Source organism: Stylophora pistillata, chromosome 5, assembly GCF_964205215.1.
Source record: "Stylophora pistillata chromosome 5, jaStyPist1.2, whole genome shotgun sequence".
In the NCBI taxonomy this organism is placed as follows: domain Eukaryota; kingdom Metazoa; phylum Cnidaria; class Anthozoa; order Scleractinia; family Pocilloporidae; genus Stylophora; species Stylophora pistillata.
The window spans coordinates 15,146,015-15,169,160 of NC_142523.1; the positions used below are offsets into that span (position 1 = coordinate 15,146,015).

The 23,146-nt window shown below is 37.9% G+C and overlaps 4 protein-coding genes and 1 pseudogene across 5 annotated transcripts; 4 read left to right on the forward strand and 1 right to left on the reverse strand.

Annotated features, from left to right (window-relative positions):
* Positions 1 to 1,104: 1,104 nt before the first annotated feature.
* On the reverse strand, positions 1,105 to 2,045 carry LOC111324215 (uncharacterized). The gene has a single exon (XM_022927707.2). It carries the CDS (start codon positions 1,930 to 1,932, stop codon positions 1,105 to 1,107), a length of 828 nt encoding a protein of 275 aa, XP_022783442.2. The 5' UTR covers positions 1,933 to 2,045.
* A 2,865-nt stretch (positions 2,046 to 4,910) lies between these two features.
* On the forward strand, positions 4,911 to 6,173 carry LOC148730477 (uncharacterized). Its single transcript, XM_088759472.1, has one exon. It carries the CDS (start codon positions 5,172 to 5,174, stop codon positions 5,955 to 5,957), a length of 786 nt encoding a protein of 261 aa, XP_088615598.1. The 5' UTR covers positions 4,911 to 5,171; the 3' UTR covers positions 5,958 to 6,173.
* Positions 6,174 to 10,630: 4,457 nt separating this feature from the next.
* On the forward strand, positions 10,631 to 11,886 carry LOC111319357 (uncharacterized). Its single transcript, XM_088759469.1, has one exon. The coding sequence runs from the start codon at positions 10,835 to 10,837 to the stop codon at positions 11,627 to 11,629; it is 795 nt and encodes a 264-aa protein (XP_088615595.1). The 5' UTR covers positions 10,631 to 10,834; the 3' UTR covers positions 11,630 to 11,886.
* Positions 11,887 to 16,533: 4,647 nt separating this feature from the next.
* On the forward strand, positions 16,534 to 20,932 carry LOC148730478 (uncharacterized; annotated as a pseudogene). The gene is made up of 4 exons (XR_016001962.1): positions 16,534 to 16,552; positions 16,931 to 17,058; positions 17,412 to 17,601; positions 17,963 to 20,932. The product of XR_016001962.1 is annotated as an uncharacterized LOC148730478 (transcript).
* Positions 20,095 to 22,049, forward strand: LOC148730479 (uncharacterized). Its single transcript, XM_088759473.1, has one exon. The coding sequence runs from the start codon at positions 21,104 to 21,106 to the stop codon at positions 21,869 to 21,871; it is 768 nt and encodes a 255-aa protein (XP_088615599.1). The 5' UTR covers positions 20,095 to 21,103; the 3' UTR covers positions 21,872 to 22,049.
* Positions 22,050 to 23,146: the final 1,097 nt, after the last annotated feature.

Sequence of the window (23,146 nt, forward strand, 5' to 3'; positions counted from 1 at the left end):
ATTTCTAATCAACAATGACATCGTGTTTAAACTGTTTCTTCGTATGAAAGCTGTTAAATAAATAAAGACCAATAAAATGTAGGTACCTAAAATGGTAGACTTCTTGATCAAAATTAATATAAAAAAGAATTGTTTAGTTTTGATTTTGAGATGAAGGTAAAAGAAAAATGAGACCTAGACTAAATTACTATACGAATAAGCGGGACGGGTTGAGCAAGGCGATGGGGTGAACTCGCGGAGTGAAGTCTCATCAGCCGTAACAGTAATTGAATGTCATGGATTTTTGTATTAAAAAAAGCTACCTATTTTCCTATTTTATTTCGTAATGTTGGTTTTTCGCCTTTCTTCCATTTTTTGACCCTCCTGCAAAATGACGTTTTCTGCACTTGGTATAAACCAAAAAAAAATCAAAATGAAAGGGGCCACCCAGAAAAATACTCTGATATGGATAAAAAATATTTACTTTGCGGAAACCGAGGCGGTTTCCTGATTTCTAAGAAAGCGCCAGCTCTTCTGGGAAAGTCCCTGTCAGGTTATTTACATTTCCATGACATCCTCGCACATTGATATTACACTATGTGTACACATTTAAAATATTCCCATGTAAATAGTCTGACTTTCAAATATACAGAAGTGTTGTAAGTTAAGAATTTTTTTAACAAGTTTTACTATTTTCCTCCTTTTTACTACTTTTAAAGGTTTAAATTTACTGTAACAAAAGATATGTAATGTCATATCGTGTAAAAAGATGGTAAAGACTTCTAGACTACTTGATGTTCAAACAGTGTCACCTAAAGCGATCATGATCACCAAACTATGCTGTCACAAAATAAGAACTGTGTTTCTTGCAGTCTTCAAACGTTTAATCTGAACATGGTGACCCAGAAACCAAAAAGACCGCGATCGATCTCACTGGTAAATGATTACTAAATGTAGTCTTTAGAAAACGAATAATAGGATCGCTGAAGCTTATGTATCACTGATTATAATTAAGTTCTTCGGATTCCAATGAAAACAGTTGGATAGAGCACTTGGTCTGATTCACGCATTCTCTATAATAGTAAATCGGTACCCTAATACACAACAGATACGTCTTAGTTCAAATTATTCCATATTTCTTTTTATCCAGTAGATCTGTAAGGCAGAGAGAAAGATGGCTATCAGGTTTTTTGTGATGAAGATGGACTCATTGTCATCTTTGTCGTACTTAACGATCACAATCACTCGCATTACCATGAAAGGCAAATTCACGAAGAGGATCTCTAAAGCATTTGCGAGAATCGCCACTTTCTCGCGAAGAGAAACAGAGGCCACTTTCTTGCGAAGAGAAACAGAGGCCGAAGCGCTATTCTCTTTGAGTTCATTCTGAGCAATTTGCAGCAACGTCAGCAAAAAGCTCACGCACGCCGCTGCTACCATTACATGTCCAAACTCTTTTGGAATTCCGTGGCTGTTCTCTCTCTCTTCAAGCACAGTATCCAACATCTCGACGCTATCGACAAGATCTATGGTTATCGCGACTGAGAGCGTCCAAGCTAGGGTTGCGTACTCATGATGTTCGCCCAAATCGCTCGCTGTATTCACCAGAAGGAGAAAAGCAACAGGCGTGATACACAGGATCACTTTCAAACAGGTCGGGCTGAGGAAATGCCTCTTGTCGAGTACGTCTCCACATAACGCAAAAATAATGGCGATGTAAGGAATCAAACCGAACACAATGTAGAGACCCCACGTAAGGAATACTTCACGGAGTTTAGCCTCAGTGGCCAAACAATATGCATAGTAAATAATGACTGGAGAGAACAACAGTAGCAAGGGAATGAGACGATGATCATCTCTGTACCAGACAGGAAAAGCTGTTAGGAACCCGCATTGGACGCACAGAAGAAGAAAGGTAAGAAGACGACCGACCAAAGCCAATGAACAATCCATGCTTCGTTTTTCTATTTGAAAGGGTGCTGCTCTCGTTGGAGGCTTTAAAGTTTGAATTCTGCTGTGTAATCGTCTTTGATTCGAACATTACGTTATCTTGAAAACATGCGCATGGTTGGAAATCGAGGACAGCCAGCGGAAGTAATAGTGGGCTCATATTCGCAGCATTGGAATAGCTAATGATGTAACAGAAATGTCGGCTAAAATTACCCTTTATCGCGAGTTAAAAATTTAAGCAGCGCCAATTTTATGATTGAGAAAAGGAAAAAATAGTTTTCAGTACAGGGATAGTTTTATGAAGTGGAGCGAGTTATTTCCAAGATAGAGGAAACCTTAAGCGATAGGCAAGTTAATTTACATATTTTTATATCTTACACGATTTTGAAGCCTTCAGTGCCCGTGAAACAGCGGTATTGATCTTCTATAGCTAGGTTACAAAGCTAGTGATAAATGGGGATTGTTGTCACAGGGAAGCAAACGTATAAGCCCGTTTAAAATTGCAATTTAACGAGTCTACGTCGTATTTTTCTCGATGAGTCACCACAGACGAACCGATTGAATATAAACTTGACAAGGCGAAATTCTTCGGTCCAAACATTCTAAAGACAACACTTTGTCTTGCCTCGGTGATTTTGTTGTCACTTTTAAGTATGGGAACGGAGACCTCCTCAACTGGTAGTCGTCTCTCCGAATGGCATTGGATCTCTTCGATGTAGTAGAAACGATAAATGACGAACAAGAAAACAAATCAATTTTTTCAGGTCTGATTTTCACTATTGCTCAAATAGTGCTTTACTGCGAAGGATCGTGCTCATATACGTCTCATAACCGCAGTTCACACATATGTTTCATATGTTTGTTGTTGTTTGAAAACAAATCAAGTATCACCTCTGTAACAGGAATTGAACGCCATACATTTTTGCATTGAAATGTCCTACTTTCCTATTTTAGTTATTTTAAAAGTCACCATTTAGATTCATAACTGAAGCTACTCTTTATATATTTCGTAATGTTGATTGTTCATCTTTCCTCCTATTTTCTGACCCTCCAGCAATTCCTGCCTCTCTTCGTCACAAATAATGTACGTTGGTTAAGTAGTGTGGTGTCATAAAACGTCATGTCAAATAAGACAATGGAAACAATAAAAGTCTGTATTTGCGGGCGGGCTCTTTAACGAAATTTAAGAGTGGACAGTTTGGTAAATTGCTTTTACAACAGTTGATCACAATATCTCTCCGAAAAAAGAAAGGTCTAAAGCAATCAAAAGAGCGAAAAATTACGTTTTCTGCTTTTTTCAGTAAACCAAATAAAATCAAAATGAAAGGGGCTACCCCCTGAAAACATGACACCATTGATATCGATAAAGATATTTAACTGCGGAAACCGAGGCAGTTGTTTCCTGATTTCTAAGAAAGCGTCAGCTCTTCTGGGAAAGTCCCTGTCAGACTTGTCATGTTATTTACGTTTGCATGACATCTTCGCAGATTGATATCACACTATATTTTCTCGCCTAAGTAAATTTGAATATTTCATTCAACTTTAGTAAAACTTGTACAAAAACCGTTGGGAAAATCCCTACGTGACGAAGCACTAACTGATATGACGCTTCCCGATTGGCTAGTTACTTTATATTTAGGATAAACTTCAATTTTGCCTTCTTGATTATTCGCTTAGTGGTTTGGGCTGAGTACCATAAAGATGCGTCCATCTTCATTGCCAAGAACACAATATCGATAGTTCTGTCCATTTTGGATATAAACGCAATTTGCGTAGAAAATTCCGTTAAATTTTGGTCTGAGTTATGTAAACGTTGTTTCGGACTGAGAGAGGTCAGAAATGCAAAGAGTGTTTATTTTCATTATTCAAACAGCACACGATCAGTTTAGAAGCACTACTTTGTGAAAACTGCCTACACATTAACGGCAGTATTTAGTTATCATTAATTGTTGTTATTATTGTAATTTTCTATTATTGTATCGCTGTATGAAGAGAGACATTCCTGCTCCCCTTTTATATTTGTGACCTCGGTGACATCTCAGCACTGATGTGTCTGGCGCTTCCAAAGTCGAAGTCACCAAAATTCAGAGCTTTCTAGGAATAATTCATAAGCTTAAATATATATCCAAGATCGTAAACGCAAACGAACTACTAGTAAATAGGACAAAACAGTTTTAAATAAAGTGGCAAAGTTTGATCCCCAAGGAAAAGGAGACGAAATATAATTTAAGAGAAAAAACGTGTCGTGTGCCCCAAAATTAACACCGATCATTTGAAAGATTTGTAAATAATTCGTCTAATTTTCATTTACAAGGTAGCGTTGAAAATTTAGAATTTTTTCGAGTTTTATTACTCTTTACTCGTTTACTTCTTTTTAAGCTTTACAGTTTACTATAACATAGGATATGTAATTTAATATTTTGTCGAGAAATATTAATTAATGTGTAATTATCCAAAATGATTAAACAGTGTCATCTAAAGCGATCACCAAACTACGGTCGCACCTATAAACACAAATAAAGAATGTGTTTTTCGCAATGTTCAAACCTTTAATCTTAACATGAAAGAAACCAAAACGAACGCCATCTCACGAGGTAATGATGAGTGAGACTTTATAAATGAATAATTGGATCAATGAAGTCTTGCGACCCTGGCTTTGCCTGCCAAGAAGTATTACAAAAACATGATAAATTAATTCAAACAATGAAGAATTACGCACGAAACTTTAATGTTGTTAATGGAGAGTCCATACTGAATTAAAAGTTAATTATATTAACAGAGGTGACAGTGTGTCAGCCGGACATATTGTTTTAAAATTTTTGACCTGAGTGACATGCGCCGAGAATTTCTTAGAATTCTTTAATTAAATCGTTAAAATCATATGAAGATGGACAATGTTTAATTTTTTGCGAGGATAAGGCTAAAGGTTCGTTCAACTTACGAAAAGAATGGAAAAACAGTCATGTTAGATGTAAAATTTATATCCTACATGACTATTCAGGGAGTCGCTAACTTGACAGTTGCTCGTATTACGTCATTTGGTAAGAGTTGTCAATCTCTTTCCTCGTGTTTGTTCACATCCGCTTTTCTCGGAAAAGATTATTTAATCATCCTTCGCTTTCTCAGAAACAACGTTTTGAATCATACTTAAAGTTTATTTCGATGCAATAGTATCCACTTTGCAATAGGATATTTTAGTGGCGCCACTATTCGAAGAAGTGCCCTAGAAGAGTATCTCTATCATGGCTTCTTTGTTAGTCGGTGTTGGGCGACTCCTTTTCTTTGGCTCGGTAGGCCTCCAGGCCTACTCGTTAGCTTCGTATCCTGCCGAGTACAAAAACTGCGATGGTTTCTATGGACTGGTCGGCTTGTACGGTCCTGCAATTTGTTTGTGGTGTTATATCATGTGGGACGAAAAGAAATTACAATGGTTATTTGTTGTTTGGACGTTCTATATCTTTGGTTTCGTAATCTTCGTTGGGATCATATTTGGACTCGAGCCCATAGAAGATAACCTTGACAAAGCGAAATTATTCGGTCCAAACATTCTAAAGACGACCCTTTGCCTTGCCCCGGTGATCCTGTTGTTGCTTTTGAGTACCGGAACGAACTCCGCCGTCTACAGAGACCAGATCTGGCAGTTGTCCCTCCGAATGGCGTTGGATCTCTTCGATGGAGTGGAAATGCTGGATGTCATTATCGAAGAGAATGAATTCAGTCACAACGTTCCTAAAAGCTTTGAAAAAGCAATGCTTGCATTCGTCTGTATCAGCTTTCTGACGTCTCCACTACAACTGGTCGAGATAAAGATCGGAGCAGGAGAGTGGAAATTCCGCAAACGGACAGCTTTTTGGAGCAGAACCTTTCAAATTATATGTGTTAATTGCGTGTTTTTGGGGCTCCGCATACCTCTGTGGCTACGCTACGGAAAAGATGCCTCTATTTTTATCGCCAAAAATGCTATTGTTATTTGCCTTGGTCTCTTTGAAATATGTTCAATCTGTGAGTGTTGTGGTTGTGACGATTAGTATGCAAGATTTTGGGTTATGAGTAGAGAGCCAATGATCCGGATAATTTTTTCAGGACGAATTTAATTGAATGGAACAAGAAGTGCTGGCTAAGTTCTTCTTTTGTTATTAAACAATTGTTTTTATTCTAATTAACAAATTACTTTTCTAAAGATATATCCATTTATTGTGTGCAACAGTCTTTGAGCAGAATAAAGCTTTTAGATTTTTTTTTCAGTCGCGTAAAGGTCAATAGTTAAACCTGATGATTTTCTGACCCAGCCATGGATAGATTCGAAACAATTAGTTTACTATACTTCATCAGGAACGTTTCCTTATTTCTTGAAAAACGAACTTACCTCGGCAATATTTCCTTTTTAAATTGTAGTAGATATATATATAGTGTTGAGGGATGACATTTCACCTATCAAGCGTCCTTTTAAGGGCATTTATCTTGGGGGACCTGTATGAAATAGGAAAGGTCCAAGTTTGCATAGAAGGCGATGTTACGTGAATAACGATGTTTGTATCCCTTTCCCAAGTTTAAAACGCTATTCTGAAACGCGTTAATTATTATAAATGGATATTTCCGTTTCTTTTATTCCTGAGACGCGATTGAGAAGCTCTTTAGAAAATTCGTGCATGCATCGGGTTTCTTCAAAGTTTCCATTAGACGCCCTGACTAAAAGTACTTTTAGAATAGACGGGATGGGTTGAGGAAGGTGAAGGGTCGAGCCTACAGAGTTGATTTCGAAAATAAACCGAAAAAACAAGGGACAAGAAAATTTAAGCCAAAAAATCGTGACTATTGCCCGATGTTTTTTTGTAGTTATTTTCGAAATTCACTGTTCAGTGTAATTAAGCTTCTCTGTTTTTATTTCTTAATGTTAGTTAGGCACCTTTTCGTCTGCTACACATCTTCGTCAACCAATGATGTTGGTTAAGTCAGTGGTATAATATAAAACCGTGTGTTGAATGAGAAAGTTGAAGAAACTCACGTCTGTATTGTCGGGCAATTTTTGTGTTAATTTGAGAAACATGGGGTTGAATCAATCCAAGCTCGAAATGTATGTTTGGAAGCAAGGATACATCGCGTCGATGTATAATAATCATGTAAACTATCTCGTTTGTTGTGTCATTCATAATTTTGCTACTTGTGATTTCCGACATAAACGGAAGGATTTGTGATATTTGGGTTACATAAGGACAGAAGGCTTTATAGGAAAACTGCGTTGGTGAGAAACGCAGGAAGTTGGTTCAAATTACGCGTCGTGAGAATGATTTTAAATTCGATGTTCTCATTCCTGGGTGAACGGAGTTTCTCGGTTTAAGCAGCCTTCTTGAGTCTACAACAACAACAGCAATTTGACTTTGAAAATGGCTTGTTCACCATTGGCTTGGGTTTCACGTGCTGCCTTCTTCAGCGTGATGATCCTTCAGTATATTTCTTTCGCTTAGTATCCAGCACACTACGAAGATCAAAGTGGCTGGTATGCTTTAATTCTCCTCTATATCCCATCTTTGATGCTCTGGTTTATCATCTTGTGCAATGACAACCTCCTTACCTGGGCATTTTCTGTTTGGGGTCTTTACGTATGGCTTGCCTTAGTATCCGTAATTGGAGTAATATTTGGGCAAATCGAAGGCAAAATCGAAAAGGATCTGTTCCTTGGCCCAGATGTCTTGAAGATGACCCTTTGCCTGACTCCACTCGTGTTCTTGCTGTTACTTAACACATTTGAAACGGATAGTGAAGACCGAGAGTTCTTATTTAAGCTGGCTTTCCAAATAACATTAGATCACTTCGACGGAATTGCGATGCTAGAAGTTATTCTGGAGGAAAATGAACTTTCTCATGGCCTTTCCAAGCGCTTTGAGGCAGCTATCATTGCTTTCGTCTGCATAAGTTTCGTGCTTTCGCATTTTCAATTGGAGGAGAACAGATTTTTGGAAGAGTCTAGTTACAAATATATAGCCACCATACGTATCACCCTTCAGATTTTACTCACCAATTGTGTGTTTTTAGGTCTTCGTTTGGCTCTGTTCTTTAAGTACAAGAGAGATGCGTCAATTTTTATTGCCAAAAATGGCATTTTGATCATTCATGGTATTTTAGAGATTATTTATTTGTGGAAGCATCAATAAGCAAAAACTACTGTAGGAGCCACACTGTTAAAAATTTCAATCATATATAATAGGTTCTTAATCAAATTCGCATGCCCGACATTTTCTTTGCTTTCCTTGTTTGTATGACGTGTAGTTTTGTAGGAGTCGCATTGTCCATTAAATTAATCATTAGATTATGTCTGGTCAGCGGTTTACTGTTACTTTACGTAAACAAGAGAAGGGGAGGGAGGGGAGAATGTTGACATTGCCACCCTCTATAGGTTTACATAAAACGCCCCCTATCCCTCTTCACTTCCGCCAACGCTTTTAAAGAAAACAGTCCGTCTTTTCTATTATTACGATGCCTATTTCTCAGCCTGCAGTGCAGGCGTCTTAATAGGGCGAGTTAAAGTCAAGAAGCGCACGATCGTTTATTCCACCGGCGATGTTTGATTTGGAGGTAGAGTCGAGAGTACCGGGAGGGGGTTGGAACGGGCGAGACATTCACTCCACACCCTTACCCCATCCCTTTTTTCACTGTTGCTCACCCCCTTGGTACAAATCTTTTTCTCTCCCCAGCCTTTCGCTTTCATTAAAATCAAAGATGATGGCCATAATTTTCGCTAATAAAATAAAGAGCACTCGCTCGCCAAAATTAAGCTTACGCTGCAGGCTATTGAATTCTCAGAAAACCCGACCACGCCTAAGTTGTTTAAAATAATTGTAGGCACGCCGCCTAGGCAGCTGGAATGGCAAGGCGGCTCGCTATAAGGCTGTTAGAAAAGGGTTGTCTTGCAGGAGTTGTAACTGATTGATCAATTAATTGACTGACTGATAACTTTGTCTACACACGAAAAACAATTTCCTTCGGGATAATTTACGCGTAAAATATCTAGTTCTACCGAACTAACCTAAGTGACAAAATGAGATAAATCTGTCCTATTGTGAGGCTGCTTTTCCAGGATGTTGTGTTGCATTCGGAGCTGTGATGAACACACCTTAAAGATGCTGCAGAACGCAGATCTTGGGATGAGTTGTTCCACACCTCAGCACCTTTGTAAGAGAGACTTCTCTATAAATGATTGGTGCGGGGCTGTCAGTTATGAAGTGTTTTTTAAAAACCTGAAAAAAAACTTCTTAGACAGCTGAATCCTCATCCTCTCGAAATTTGATTCCCAAGAAAGGTGAGACGAAATATAGTTAAGAAAATAAAACGTGTCGTGTGCCCTAAATTTAGAACTGACCGCTTTAAAGATTCTTGTTTAAATGTCCAATAGTCCATTTTACAGCTGTGTGCTTAGTTGCCAAGCCTTTGATTTGGAGTGAGGCTGATGGTGACCTTGTTGTGATAGAGACCAGTATCCAGTTAACATGATAACAAAGAAATCTACATTTGAAAAACAGCAACCTCTGTATCATAACAAGGTCACCCTTACCCTCACTTCTGTTCGAAGGCTTGGCAACCAAGCGCCTAACCCTCACTTCTGTTCGAAGGCTTGGCAACCAAGCGCTTAACTGTAAAATGGATTATTCTTAAATTCAAATTAACGTCGTAAGTTTAGTGTTTTTACACAGATACAATGAAATATATGAAGTTCATATATTTTGAACTGCGGTTTTAGATACATATGATGTACGATCCTCGCAGTAGATAGCGCTATTTAAGCAATAGCGAAAATCAGACCTGAAAAAAATCAGGCCTGTACGGGAATCAACTTAACGGCCTGCTCCCAGTTGGCTTGTTAGCTCAATTGGTAGAGTGCTGCACTAGTATCGCAGAGGTCAGTGGTTCGAATCCCGTACAGGCCTGATTTTTTTCAGGTCTGATTTTCGCTATTGCTTAAATAGCGCTATCTACTGCGAGGATCGTACATCATATGTGTTTTTACACATTTTGATATTTTTGCTCTTTTACTTCTTTTTAAGATTTAAAATTACTGTAACATAAGAACTGTAATCTCATATCTTGCCCAAAAATAAAAACTACCACTTGATGTGTAACTGAACGTGTAATCATCGAAAATGATTAAATAGTGTCACCTAAAGCGATCACCAAACTACAAAATAAGGACTGTTTCTTGTAGTGTTCAAGTATTTGAACTCAACATGGCGATCCAGAAACCAACAAGACGGTGATCTCCATCGGTATTGATTAGTAAATTTAGTCTTTAGACTTTGTAAACGAATGATAGGATCTCTGAAGCATTACATCCTTAGCTTTGTCTGCCAAAAAGGATGAAAAAGCACAGTAGATTTATTCAGACTGGTGACGAAGGATTAAGCACAAAACTTTAATGTTGCCGATGGAGAGTTCATACCAAATTAAAAGTTCGTGTTCAAAGGCAAAAGTATATCCGTTAGAATTTTTAAATAATTACCCTGTTAGACGAGAGAGAATTTTCTAGAATTCTTCAACTTACGATTAAAATCATTTGACCACAAACGATATTTAATTTTTCGCGCGTGGAAAGCTAAAAGACCGTTCAACTAACGCAAACGATAGAAAGGCACCCTCGTTAAATGCAAAATTTTTATCCTACTTACTTCAGGGGTGTCGCTAAAATCGACAGTTGCGCGTATTACGTCATTTACTAAGAACTCTTAGGCTTTTTCTTCGTATTTGTTTACTTCCGGTTTTCTCGGAAAAGGTTTCTTCATTGTCCTGCTCTTTCTCAGAAACAACGTTCTTGAACTATGGGTAAAGTTTATTTCGATGCAATAGCATTAACTATGATGTAGGAGGTTCTTGACCCAACAGTCATTGTAGAAGTGTCTCAAAGAACATCTTTGATATGGCCTCTTGTCTAGTCTGCATTGGGCGAATATTTTTCTTTGTCTTGGTAGGCCTCCAGGCCTATTCGCTAGCTTCGTATCCGGCCGAGTACAAAAACAATGATGGTCTCTATGGACTAGTCGCCCTGTACGGTCCTGCATTGGGTCTGTGGCTTTATATCATGTGCGACGACAAAAAATTACCATGGTTATTTGTTGTCTGGATGTGCTATGTCGTTAGTTTCGTAATCTTCATCGGGATCATATTTGGAGGCGACAAACCGATAGAAGATAAACTCGACAAAGCGAAATTCTTCGGTCCAAATAATCTTAAAATGACACTTTGCCTTGCCCCGGTGATTCTGTTGTTGCTTTTGAGTACTGGAACAGATTCCAGCAGGTACAGAGAAGAAATCTGGCAGATATCCCTTCGAATGGCTTTGGATCTCTTCGATGGAGTTGAAATGCTGGAAGTTATCATCGAAGAAAACGAAGTCAGCCACGGCGTTCCAAAGCCCTTTGAAAAAGCCATTCTTGCTTTTGTCTGTATCAGTTTTATCTTCTCTCCATTGCAACTAATTGAAATAAAGTTAAGAAGTTCCGCTGGACGATTTCGGCATCGATGTAGAGAGGGTTTGCGAACAGCCCTTCAGATCATCTGTGTTAATTGCGTGTTTTTGGGGCTTCGCATGTATCTTTGGCGAGGCTACGGAAAAGATGCCTCCATTTTTATCGCCAAAAATGCTATTGTAATTTGCCTTGGCTTTTTCGAGGTATGTTCAATCTTTAGATGTTGTGGTTGTGACGATTATTGAGCATAATTTTGATGAATCAGTTAGTAGAATCGGTCAGCGATCCGTGTAAACTTGACAATCAATCTGGGAGAACCATGAATAAATTTGCAACAATAATCATGAGCGCTAGCGTTTACAAATGCAGAAAGCTGTCAAGAATTTCAATTTCTCTTATACTTTCAATGATTTCAATTACTCTTATACTCTCGTCCTAACTTCAGTCTTGGATTTAGATCGACAACTTGTCTCGTTTTTTAATTAAATGTGTCTTTATCCTCTTTCTTGTAGTGTTTCTCAGTTGTGCTGCTCCTCAAGGCTCAGTTCTTAGCCCCATTATTGTTTCTCTTGTATATTAATGACATTAGTAACTGCCTCAAAATACTAGACTGTCTTTTATTTTCAAATGATGCCAATCTGTTTTATAAGCATAAAAATCTAAAAGTGCTTGAATCCATTTTGGATGATGAATTAGTTAATATCCATACCTGGTTGAGTGCTAACAAACTGTCACTCAGCATTGATAAATCTAATTTTATCATTTCTCACCCTCCACAAAGAAAATTGCCCTTTAATGTCACACTCCGTCTTAAATGGCATAAACTTAAACCAAGAGTGCTTAATAACGTATCTAGTTCTTATAATAGATTCATGGAAAAGCCCTGTAAGCTACATCGCTTAAAAGATGAAGCGAAATATTGGTATTTTTTCTAAACTTCATTATTATGTGCATTTAGACATTCTGCTCAACCTATATTATGACGTGGTTTATCCCTTCCTGACCTATGGTTTAATTTCTTGGAGTAACACCTTTTCTTCCACTATTCAGCTTTTGTTCATTTTACAACAGAGAGCAATTCGAATCATGACATTTTCTAAATTTTGTGAACATTCTAGTCCTTTAAGCGTCTAAATATTTTTAAGCTGCCTGATCTTGTCTCTCTTTACATTGCAATCTTTAGGTGCAAATTTCACAACAGACATCTACCATCTGTTTTTGTTACCTTCCTTACACAAGTCAATAAAAGACACAACTACAATACCAGAAGTGCTTTGAATATGCTCTACACTTTATCTAAAGTAAGAACAAATTATGGCATATTCAACATAAGATTTAAGGGTCCTAAAGCATGGAACTCTATAAGTGAAAACTCTAAATTCTTTTCTCTTTCAAAATTTAGGAATCAGTCAAATGTGATCTCGTTAGTGATTATTAAATGTATGTATTCATATTATCTTAGATTGCAGTTGTGTATTTTCCCAAGTTATCTGGTTGATTTTCTTTCGTTAAATTCTGTCTACCTTTCTAATCCTTGATATAAGTTGTTTTATAGCTAAATATAATATGTATATAATGTTATAATGTTATTTGTTGCCATATTTACTACTTAGTGATAATAAACGCTTTCCAAACTATTTTGTGTTTTCCAAAATACCCTATTTTTTGATAAATGAATAGTTTCCCTCTGCACGTTTAGGAAAAAATACTAAATTTAATCAAATTTTGCGGAGAAAATCTTAAAAAGATTAAAAAATCTTATTTTCCCCAGCAAGATTGAGCATGTCCGTAAAAAACTATGTGTTAAGAGTAAACCAAGGAAAGATGCAGAGGTGATCTGCAACCAATCAGTAAATGGATATTGTAGAAATTCTGCAACCAGTCACCTGATGGCAGAGAAATTCTGCAACCACTCAGTCACTAGATGTCACAGAAATTCTGCGACCACTCAGCCACTAGATGTTGCAGAAATTCTGCAACCACTCAGTCACTAGATGTCGCAGAAATTCTGCGACCACTCAACCACTAGATGTTGCAGAAATTCTGCAACCACTAAGTTACTAGATGTCGCAGAAATTCTGCAACCTCTCAGTCACTAGATGTCACAGAAATTCTGCGATCACTCAGTACCATGTTGTCGCAGAAATTCTGCAACCACTCAACCACTGGATGTTACAAAAATTCTGTGATCACCCAGTCATAAGGTGTTACAGAAATTCTGCAACCACTCAACGACTGGATGTCGCAGAAATTCTGCGATCACTCAGTCACAAGTTGTCAAAGAAATTCTGCAACCATTCAACCACTGGATGTCGCCGAAATTCTGCGATCATTCGCAGTCACAAGTTGTCACAGAAATTTTGTGATCAGCCACTGGATGTCACAGAAATTCTGGAAACCCTCATCTAGTGATGAATACAGCCATTTAGCAATCTTACTAATACCAGTCAATAAAAAATTCCACAACATTTGGTCAGTGATCCTTAATCTAACAAATGGCGCAAGCCACACAATTAAAGAGGTGGAATCTACATATATTTTGTAATTATACTCATCTGTTAAGAAAGTAAGAAATACAATAAACAGTTCAAGTCACATCCCTTTATTGCATGATCAGATAAATGAAATGAAAAAATGTAATAAATCGAATGACATAAAAGTTTGAGATCTATCAAACAAACAATTTGGTTCCACTTTAAAAGAGGAAACTAATATACTGTCATTCCTTTGAACTATTTTTAAAAAAATATGTAAAAAATATAACTATTAAAAAATGTCTTACTTCTTAATGTTGCATTTGCCGTACCCTGTAATGAAAGGCCTTAAGGCCTAGTGGACGGAGAGTTAAGTTACAATAAATCCATGCTACATTTTGGTAGTTTCAATCCCCGGTGGCTTAGAAAATTCGACATCGAAGGAAGACATTGTTGGTTTCTGAGTAAACCGAAATTTCTTATTATTTTTATATACATATATATTTGCTACCTACGGCCTCGAGATGAGAGACTCGGGTTGAAAGCGATTGCTGACTAACCATCCATATATAAATTTATCAGTTTTCCTCAAAGACAGTAGTATCTGCATACGACTCCATCTCTTAGAGACTTCAGATCATCAAGATAGACAGATAGATAGATAGATAGTTTATTAATAACCGATTTGCAACCAAAAGTTGATTTATACGATTATTTACAAGTTTCAAACATTGATAATTACGTTAGACTAAATGTATTAAAACAGCAATGAGAACACTAAATTATGTTCTAAAAAAAAACGGTTGTATAAAACCGTTCAAGCCTTAAAGGCATTGAAGGTAACAAAACTATTACGAAACCTGTTCGTCTTAAAGCTGGCTTAAACTTCCGCATATTTCTTAGGTTAAAGGTACATGTACTGCGAGTAGGAAGAAGTTCATGGAGCTTGTTCTGTTCATTCTGTAAAACATTCTTAAATAGTTTATCAACTAGTTTCTGGCGGCGATCTGAAAGTTTAGTCAGGCCTGATTCAGCCAAGGCCTAATTATATGAGTAAAGAGGAAAAATAATGCGCGTAGCCTGCTTTTGCATTTCTTCAAGTTCGTTGGAGAGGTACACGGGAAGGCCGTCATGGAAGACAGGACATGCACACTCTGTAATCGGACGAATACAAGTGCAGAAAAACTGGACTAACTCACGGGTACCAAGACCAGAGCGTTTAAGCTGAGATAACCAATACAAGCGCTTTTTAGCTTTCTTAACAATGGAGTTAATGTGACAATTCCATTTCAAATCATTAGAGATGTTAAGGCCTAGTATTTTGGCACTAGTAGTTAGGTCAATGGGCTTGCCATTAACAACAACTGGATCGAAAGAAGTAGGGTTGTTAGTAGGTGGATTCATGTAGTACATGCTCCAACAAGATGTGAACTTTCATATATTCACTAAGAAAAATTTTAAACAGTGTCAAAGCAAAAAGAATACCTAGCTTTGAACTGAACTCGACTCTACAGAGAATTATTTGTAAAATCCACGTGGGTAGAAGCCAGCGAGCGACAATTCCACAATTCCAGTACATGCGTCCTCAAAAGCAACGTTACTACGCATGTGTCGTGACACTCTATGTAACTTTACACAAAGAGCTAAGGCTCGGTTGTCGAAATGGTAAAAATAAAAGCATTATTAGTTCCTATAATTTCCTGTTTGAGCGTATTTCCACGGAACATTAAATACTTTTACCGCGGGAGGCTGCATTAACTGAGAGTATTCGACACCAACCGAGCCTGGTGCTTACCGTGGTAAATATTTCCGCTGGTAACTATCCGTGGATGTTTCAGAGAGATCAAAGGAAGCGAGGCGGTTTTTCTTGTTTTGCTTTCGTTCACAGGTTTCGTTCACCCCATTTCTCGCCTCTAAATTTTGTTTTAATAACCAGAAGAGGCATGTAGGCGCTGTCGAGCACGGTATACTTTAATAGTAGACTTAGGTTTGATTCTCTGCGGGATGATCTACTGAAAATGTCATTTACTTTTGTGTGTTTAGTCGCACCGGTAATTGTCAGATGAAGAAAAGAAATGAAACACTTTTCTTGCTTGAGAATAAACGTAAAGAGAGACCGGCACGGACTCCCCCTGAGGCTTTCGTGGTCGCATCACATTATCGCCTTCAAATTATATTTTTGCTCTCACAAGCATATCTTTTTAGGGATTTTCCCTTTTTTGTCTCCTTCTTATAACGTATAGTAACAGTCGACGCAAAACCCACCAATGGCTCAAATTCGCCATTTAGTGCCACGGAAACGACAATACACAGCAAGTGAGGTAGGTTTACATTTGTTTTGAGCTTTAACTCAGACATTTCATGATATAAGTTTACGATAATAAGACTCTTCAATATTCTCCCATACATTCCTTTATATTTCGAATAAACAACCAGACTCGTCGCTTGTCTGGGCCCCCTGTGAAGGTAAGCATTCGTGACCTTTTGGCTGTTGTGTCTGTGAAAGGGCCACTGGATTGTTTACCCCTAACAAAGACCTTCTTTTATGTTTTCTGGGTACCCTCATGCTTTGAGGCGTTGTTTTAATTTCAAAAGGCCCTCTTCAAATGCTTTTTTGAAGAGTTAGTTCTAAGCAATCTTAGTTCTTCGCCTTTTAAAAACATATTTTACGCCTAATGGGTGGCACGAGGCGAAGTGCGTAAATTGGAAGGTCTCAGTCGGCTTGTAATGGGTTTTGATGTAAAAACTGGGATCTTTGGCGAATCTTTCCCCTTTAAACTGTAACCGTTCTCAAGATTGGAAGGAAAACGACGATTTGATACCAAAATTTAAAATTCATAACGTGGACAAGACCTCACAGTTAGAACACAAAAAGAACAGAAAGTGTCAAAGCAGCTTTTAAGTTGCGTCGACTGGTTCTCACAGGAAATTTTCACAGGAAATGTCATCTTCTTAAATTAATCTGAAGGTGCAAAAAGCTTTGACGGAAATGCAGTTCATCGCGACTCTTTTCACCACTTCTTTTATCGTTCCCTCAGTTCTAAAAGAAAGGCAATGATAATTCGCGATAAGAGGTCTTCAGGTCTTCAGGACTGTATCCCAGAACTGTTCTTTTAAACGAACAACAAAGTGGTCTGGCAAAGTTGCCACTTTACGGGGAAGCCTTTTTAACCATAAGTGAGGCAGGGGAGCAGTGCGAGGTAAGATAAAAATCTAGGTGAGACTCTCCCGCTACCGTTTGATTATCGAGTGATCTTGTGAGCATAAGACGTTATATTTCTTTTCGCCTTCCTTTATTTTAATTTTCCGAAAAGTTTCATCTTAGCCAGGAAATGTTATAAGAGAAGTTAAATGAACTTAATATGAACATTTACTTCATTTTTATGTTAAAAGATCAAGTTACGTTCCAGTTAGGCTGAAAACGGCACGGAAAAATCGCCTTAAACGAATACAAGCAGGATTTTACTACAATCCTAATCAAATCCTGTTATTTGTGGATAACTTTTGAGTTGTTTGTATTTACTTATTACGACTCGAATTTTTCTCTTCACAGAATGCTGATGATGTCATTAGTACCGACTGTTTCCCGCATTAATTTCTGTAAGCTCACATCATTCAACGTTGTCTTATTTACAATGGTCGAGGGTGTGAAAAATTTAAAAGAAAAAATGTTAAAAGAGGGCGCTACACTGGCACAACATATCTACTTTTACTTCCCAAATAACCTCAAACTGCAGTGCAAGGTAAGATACTTCTAGAATTAAACAACTGTCCTCGGAAAAAAGTTTGAAAAACCTCACAGTCAACAGAATAGATATATTTGATTTACTTGTGGAGTTTACTATAATCCAGGGGTTTCAATAAAAGCTGGTTACCAGCGGTATACCGTCGCCTGTAGGACCTCGGGGCCGTCGTCTGTTTGGATTTCATTCATGAAAATAAAAAGTGATTTTAGTGGTCAGAGCCGCCTTCAGTGGCCGCTTATAACTAATGTTATTGAAACCCCTGTAATCTGAACTTGTTTTAAACTCTCTCCTTGAGAGCATATTACATGCACAATTTAAAATAAGGTTTGGTCAATTAAAACGTTCCAGCACTTTTTAGGTCGTTATTTACAACAAGCCTTGGAAACCTTTGTTGTTGGACACTGGTCTGTCTCAAGGCAAATGCCGCGGACTTCGAGACAGTCGTCCGCCGGTGGAGAAAATTTGATTTTCTTGAATAAAGAAAGTTCATTCTCAGCACAAGGCTACACATGGCTTGTGGAAAACCTCTCCAGTGAGGGGGACGTGCTTATTGACGCAGGAACCCCCAATGACTAAGCAATGGTGGCTGCGTTGAGGAAAGGGCGAAGCGCGGTTAGGATAGACAGTACCGCTTTGCCGTCCAAACAGACAGCAATAGAGACTAAAATTTGTAGTCTTGTATCTTCATAGTTTATATCTCAATGACAATAAACTAGTTAAAGTAAAAAATTCAATTGACAAAGTTTATGTTAGATACAATGGATATATGAAGTTCATATATTTTGAACTGCGGTATTAAATACGTATGATGCACGATCTTCGCAGTAGATAGCGCTATTTATGCAATAGCATAATTTTCGCTATTGCATAAATAGCACTATCTACTGCGAAGGATCGTGCATCATACGTAAAGTTTATGTTACCAAAAACAATTTTGGAGAAAAGGAATGTTGATTTTATTTCACCCAATACGCCTCACGCAATTCAACAATGGTGCTGTATTTTGTAGCCAATATGTTGAGCTGACAAGAAACGTCATTTTTGTTACTGTAAGTCTCATTTGTAAGCAGAAGTACCTACTCATTTAAGTTATGGGTCCCGTTGGGAGCCTTTAGATTCCAACCGTGAGGTTCAATTCACTTGTTTTATTTAAAAGCATGCAAAAAGCGTGAGGATGAACAGTATTGTTGATTTAATCTCGTATATAGAAAAATATTCAAAAACTGAAGTTGAAAATGACGGTATAGATTAGGACCCTTGAAATTTCCTATCTGAAACTATCGTAGAATTTCTACAACGCTAAACGTAACATCGTGCAAAATTTCTGCAGCACTTGACGGTACATCTGCAGAATTTCTGCAGCACTTGACGTTACATCGTGTAGAATTTCTGCAACACTTGACAATACATCGTTCAGAATTTCTGCAGCACTTGACGTTACATCGTGCAGAATTTCTGTAACACTTAACGTTACATCGTTCAGAGTTTCTGCAGCACCTGACGTTACATCGTGCTGAATTTTTGCAACACTCGACGTTACATCATGTAGAATTTCTGATGCACTTGATGGTACATCGTGCAGAATTTCCGCAACAGTTGACGTTACATCGTGCAGAATTTCTGCAGCAGTTGACGTTACATAGTGTAGAATTTCTGCAGCACTTAACTGCGCTACATCGTGCAGAATTACTGCAGCACTTGACGTTACATCGTGTAGAATTTCAGTAGCGCTTGACCTTACATCGCGCAGAATTTCTGCAGCACTTGATGTTATCCAATGCAGAATTTTAAATAAACCAGGTTACCAGTTTTTTTTTAAATATTGTGTTAAAATTATAGACTTTATTATTCACGTATTAGACGTTCAGAGAATTTTGGGTACTTTGACCACATTTAACAAACCATGCAGTGAAAAATGGTCGGAATATTTGTTTGGGTAAAATGTTTTCACATTTAACAGTCCGTTGAATTAAACAAAGTTTTGCTCTTTTGAAACGACTCTTTTCCTTCCACCGTGAAAATCGAAGTATTTCTGGTGCTATCATTTAGGAGACATTTCCGTGCTTTCTGCCTAAATAGTGCCATTTTGAGGTCACCCTTCCTCCAGGTCTATTCAAAAAGTTGTTATTCGACGTACAATTGCGGAATTGACACTAAATTTACTCTTAAATAAGCCATTTTTGGCGGAAAACGCTATTTTGGAAAACACAAAATAGTTTGGAAAGCGTTAATAATTTTGAACGACGTTTCGACCTCGCTGAGGTCATTTTCAAGCTGATGAACACGAAAATTTTTACATATATGTACTAAATTCAAGACGTGGGAATGATAAAGGCGATAAAATATGGAAATATGTAAACGCTGGGCGTAAAATGGAAGTGATAAAATTACAAAGGAGACAATACGAATAAATTAATATGAGAGTTGACGATAGTAAAACTATAAATTACTGTTGGTTGATAGTGGTTTGAGTTTTTCATCCAGCCACTTTGCTAACTCGGCATGGGCATACCCCAAGTGACTTGCATCACAGTTTCAAAATCCTGAAGAAATGCAAAAGTAAACTGGACTGCCTAATTTACGAGATGCTTTTTATAAAAGAAATTAAGCCAAGCTTGAACAAACAGTCAGACTCAATCCGCGCAAAGCTATTTTTATAATAATTTACGGTATCTTCGTATAATTTATAGTTTACTTTCGTCAACTCTCATATTAATTTATTCGTATTGTCTGCTTTGTAATTTTATCACTTCCATTTTACACCCAGCGTTTACATATTTCCATATTTTATTGCCTTTATCATTCCCACGTCTTGAATTTAGTACATATATGTAAAAATTTTCCTGTTCATCAGCTTGAAAATGACCTCAGCGAGGTCGAAACGTCGTTCAAAATTATTAGTAATTTTTACCTAGAAAACGGCCCGGCTTTTCTAAAAAACTACTTATCATATTTACTACGTGTGTGCTTTTCTTATATTAATGCTTTATACTCATATTTTAATCTAACTGTTTCAGACTTCCCTAATAGCGTAATGAGAACATTTTTCCTCTTCTTTTCCGTAACGTAAATTAACTCCATAAATTGTTCCACCAAAAATCGTGACTATGGCCGATGAATTTTCCTCAGTTAACGTTATTTTTAAAAGTCAACGTTTAGATTTATAACTGAACCTGCATGCTTTGTTTATATTTCTTAATAGGTCTTAAACGACATCGTTAGATAAAACCTTGCCATCTTTATATTTTACTCGAGTTTGCCGATAGAAACAGAAGGATTTACTAAAAATTGAATTAAATGAGGTCTGCAGGCTTTCTAGAAACTTTAACATTCGTTTGTGTTACATAATTGTTTTTTCTAAGAAACGCAGGAAGTTAGCTCAAATTACGCATCGTGAGAATGATCATAAATTCGATGTTCTCATTCTTGGGTGAGCGGAATTTCTCAGTTTAAGCAGCCTTCTTGAGTCTACAACAACAACAGCAATTTGACTCTGAAAATGGCTTGTTCACCTTTGGCTTGGGTTTCACGTGCTGCCTTCTTCCTCGTGATGATCCTTCAGTATGTTTCCTTCGCTTCGTATCCAGCATACTACGAAGATCAAAATGGTTGGTATGCTTTACTGCTTCTTTGCTTCCCATCCTTGATTCTCTGGTTTATCATCTTGCGCAATGACAAGCTCCTCACCTGGGCATTTTCTGTTTGGGGTCTGTACGTATGGCTTGCTTTAGTACCCATGATTGGAGTAATATTTACGAGAATCGAAGACAAAATCGAAAAGGATTTGTTCCTTGGCCCGGATGTCTTGAAGATGACCCTTTGCCTAACTCCACTTCTCTTGCTGCTGTTTCTTAACACATTTGAAACCAAGGGGAAAGACCGAGAGCTCTTATTAAAGCTGGCTTTCCAAATAACATTAGATCTCTTCGACGGAATTGAGATGCTGGAAGTTATTCTGGAGGAAAATGATCTTTCTCATGGCCTTTCCAAGCGCTTTGAGGCAGCTATCATTGCCTTCGTTTGCATAAGTTTCGTGCTTTCGCATTTTCAATTGGAGGAGAACAGATTTTTGGAAGAGTCTAGTTACAAATATATAGCCACCATACGTATCACCCTTCAGATTTTGCTTGGCAATTGTGTGTTTCTAGGCCTTCGTTTGGCTCTGTTCTTTAAGTACAAGAGAGATGCATCAATTTTTATCGCCAAGAATGGCATCTTGATCATTCATGGCATTTTAGAGATTATTTATTTGCGGAAGCATCATTAAGCGAAAATTAGGAAACAACCTTGATGAAGATTTCAACCAAATGTAGTAGGTTCTTCATAAAATTCGCATGCCCGACATGTTCTAGCTCTTTTTCGATGCTTTATGTTCCTCGTTTGCATACTGTGTAGTTTGATAGGAGTCGGATTGCACATTAAATCTAATATAAGATTATGTCTGATCCGCGGGTTATTTTGTCACTTTACGTAAACATGAGAAGGACAGGGAAGGGAGAATGTTGACATTGCCACCCTCTGTAAGTTTACATAAAACGCCCCCTATCCCCCTTCACTCCCGCCAACGCTTTTAACGAAAACAGCTTTGCCTTTCGTTTTTTACGTCGTGAGCCCCGTTGAGTTCTTAGCCTACACCGAGGGCGTCCTATTTAGGGCGAGTTAACGTTAAGAGGTGCGCGATCGTATATTCAACCAACCATGTTTGATTTGGAGTTAGAGTCGACGAGGGGGGGGGGGGGAGTATTCCCTCCCCCGCCCTCACCCCTTCCTAACTCTTTCATTGTTGCTCGGTACAAATTTTTTCTCTCCCCAGCCTTCCGCTTCTATTAAAATAAAAGATTGCGGCCATAATTTTCACTAATAAAATTCCGAACACTCGCTTGCCAAAATTAAGCCTGCTCTGCCAGCTACTGAGTTCTCAGAAAACTCGACCAACGTCTAGGATGTTGTAAGAACGCCGCTGAGCCAGCTGAAGCGGCAAGGCAGGGCGCTATCAGACTGTCAGAAAAGGGTTGTCTTGCAGGAATTGTAAATTGATTGATTGATTGATTTATTGATTGACTGATTGATAACTTTATATGCAAACGGTAAAAAATTCATTTAGAATAGTTCAGTTACAAGTAAAACATCTAATTCTACCAAGCTATTCTAACCAATAAAATGAGGTAAAATCTGTCATGTTGCGAGGCTGCTCAGTCTTCAAGGATACTGTGTTTCATTCGGAGCTGTGTTGAATTCTGTTTAAGGTAGCTGCAGAACGCAAATCTTGGGATAAGTTGTTCCACACCACGGCACCTTTGTGAAAGAAACTTCTATATAAACAATTGGTGCGGGGCTGTAAGATGTGGTGTAAGGAGGGGGAGACTGAGGTTTGTGGTATTGGGGTGTTGACCCTTTTTATGATGCGATATTGCGGTGAAGAACAACTTGCATTGCGGTTTGTGGTGATCTCAAACCTCATGGTGTACGATGTTTGTACTTTCAAATCGACGATGTTTTGTGAAATAAACCATTTCCGGGGTTGCAGTTTATTCTTTAACCC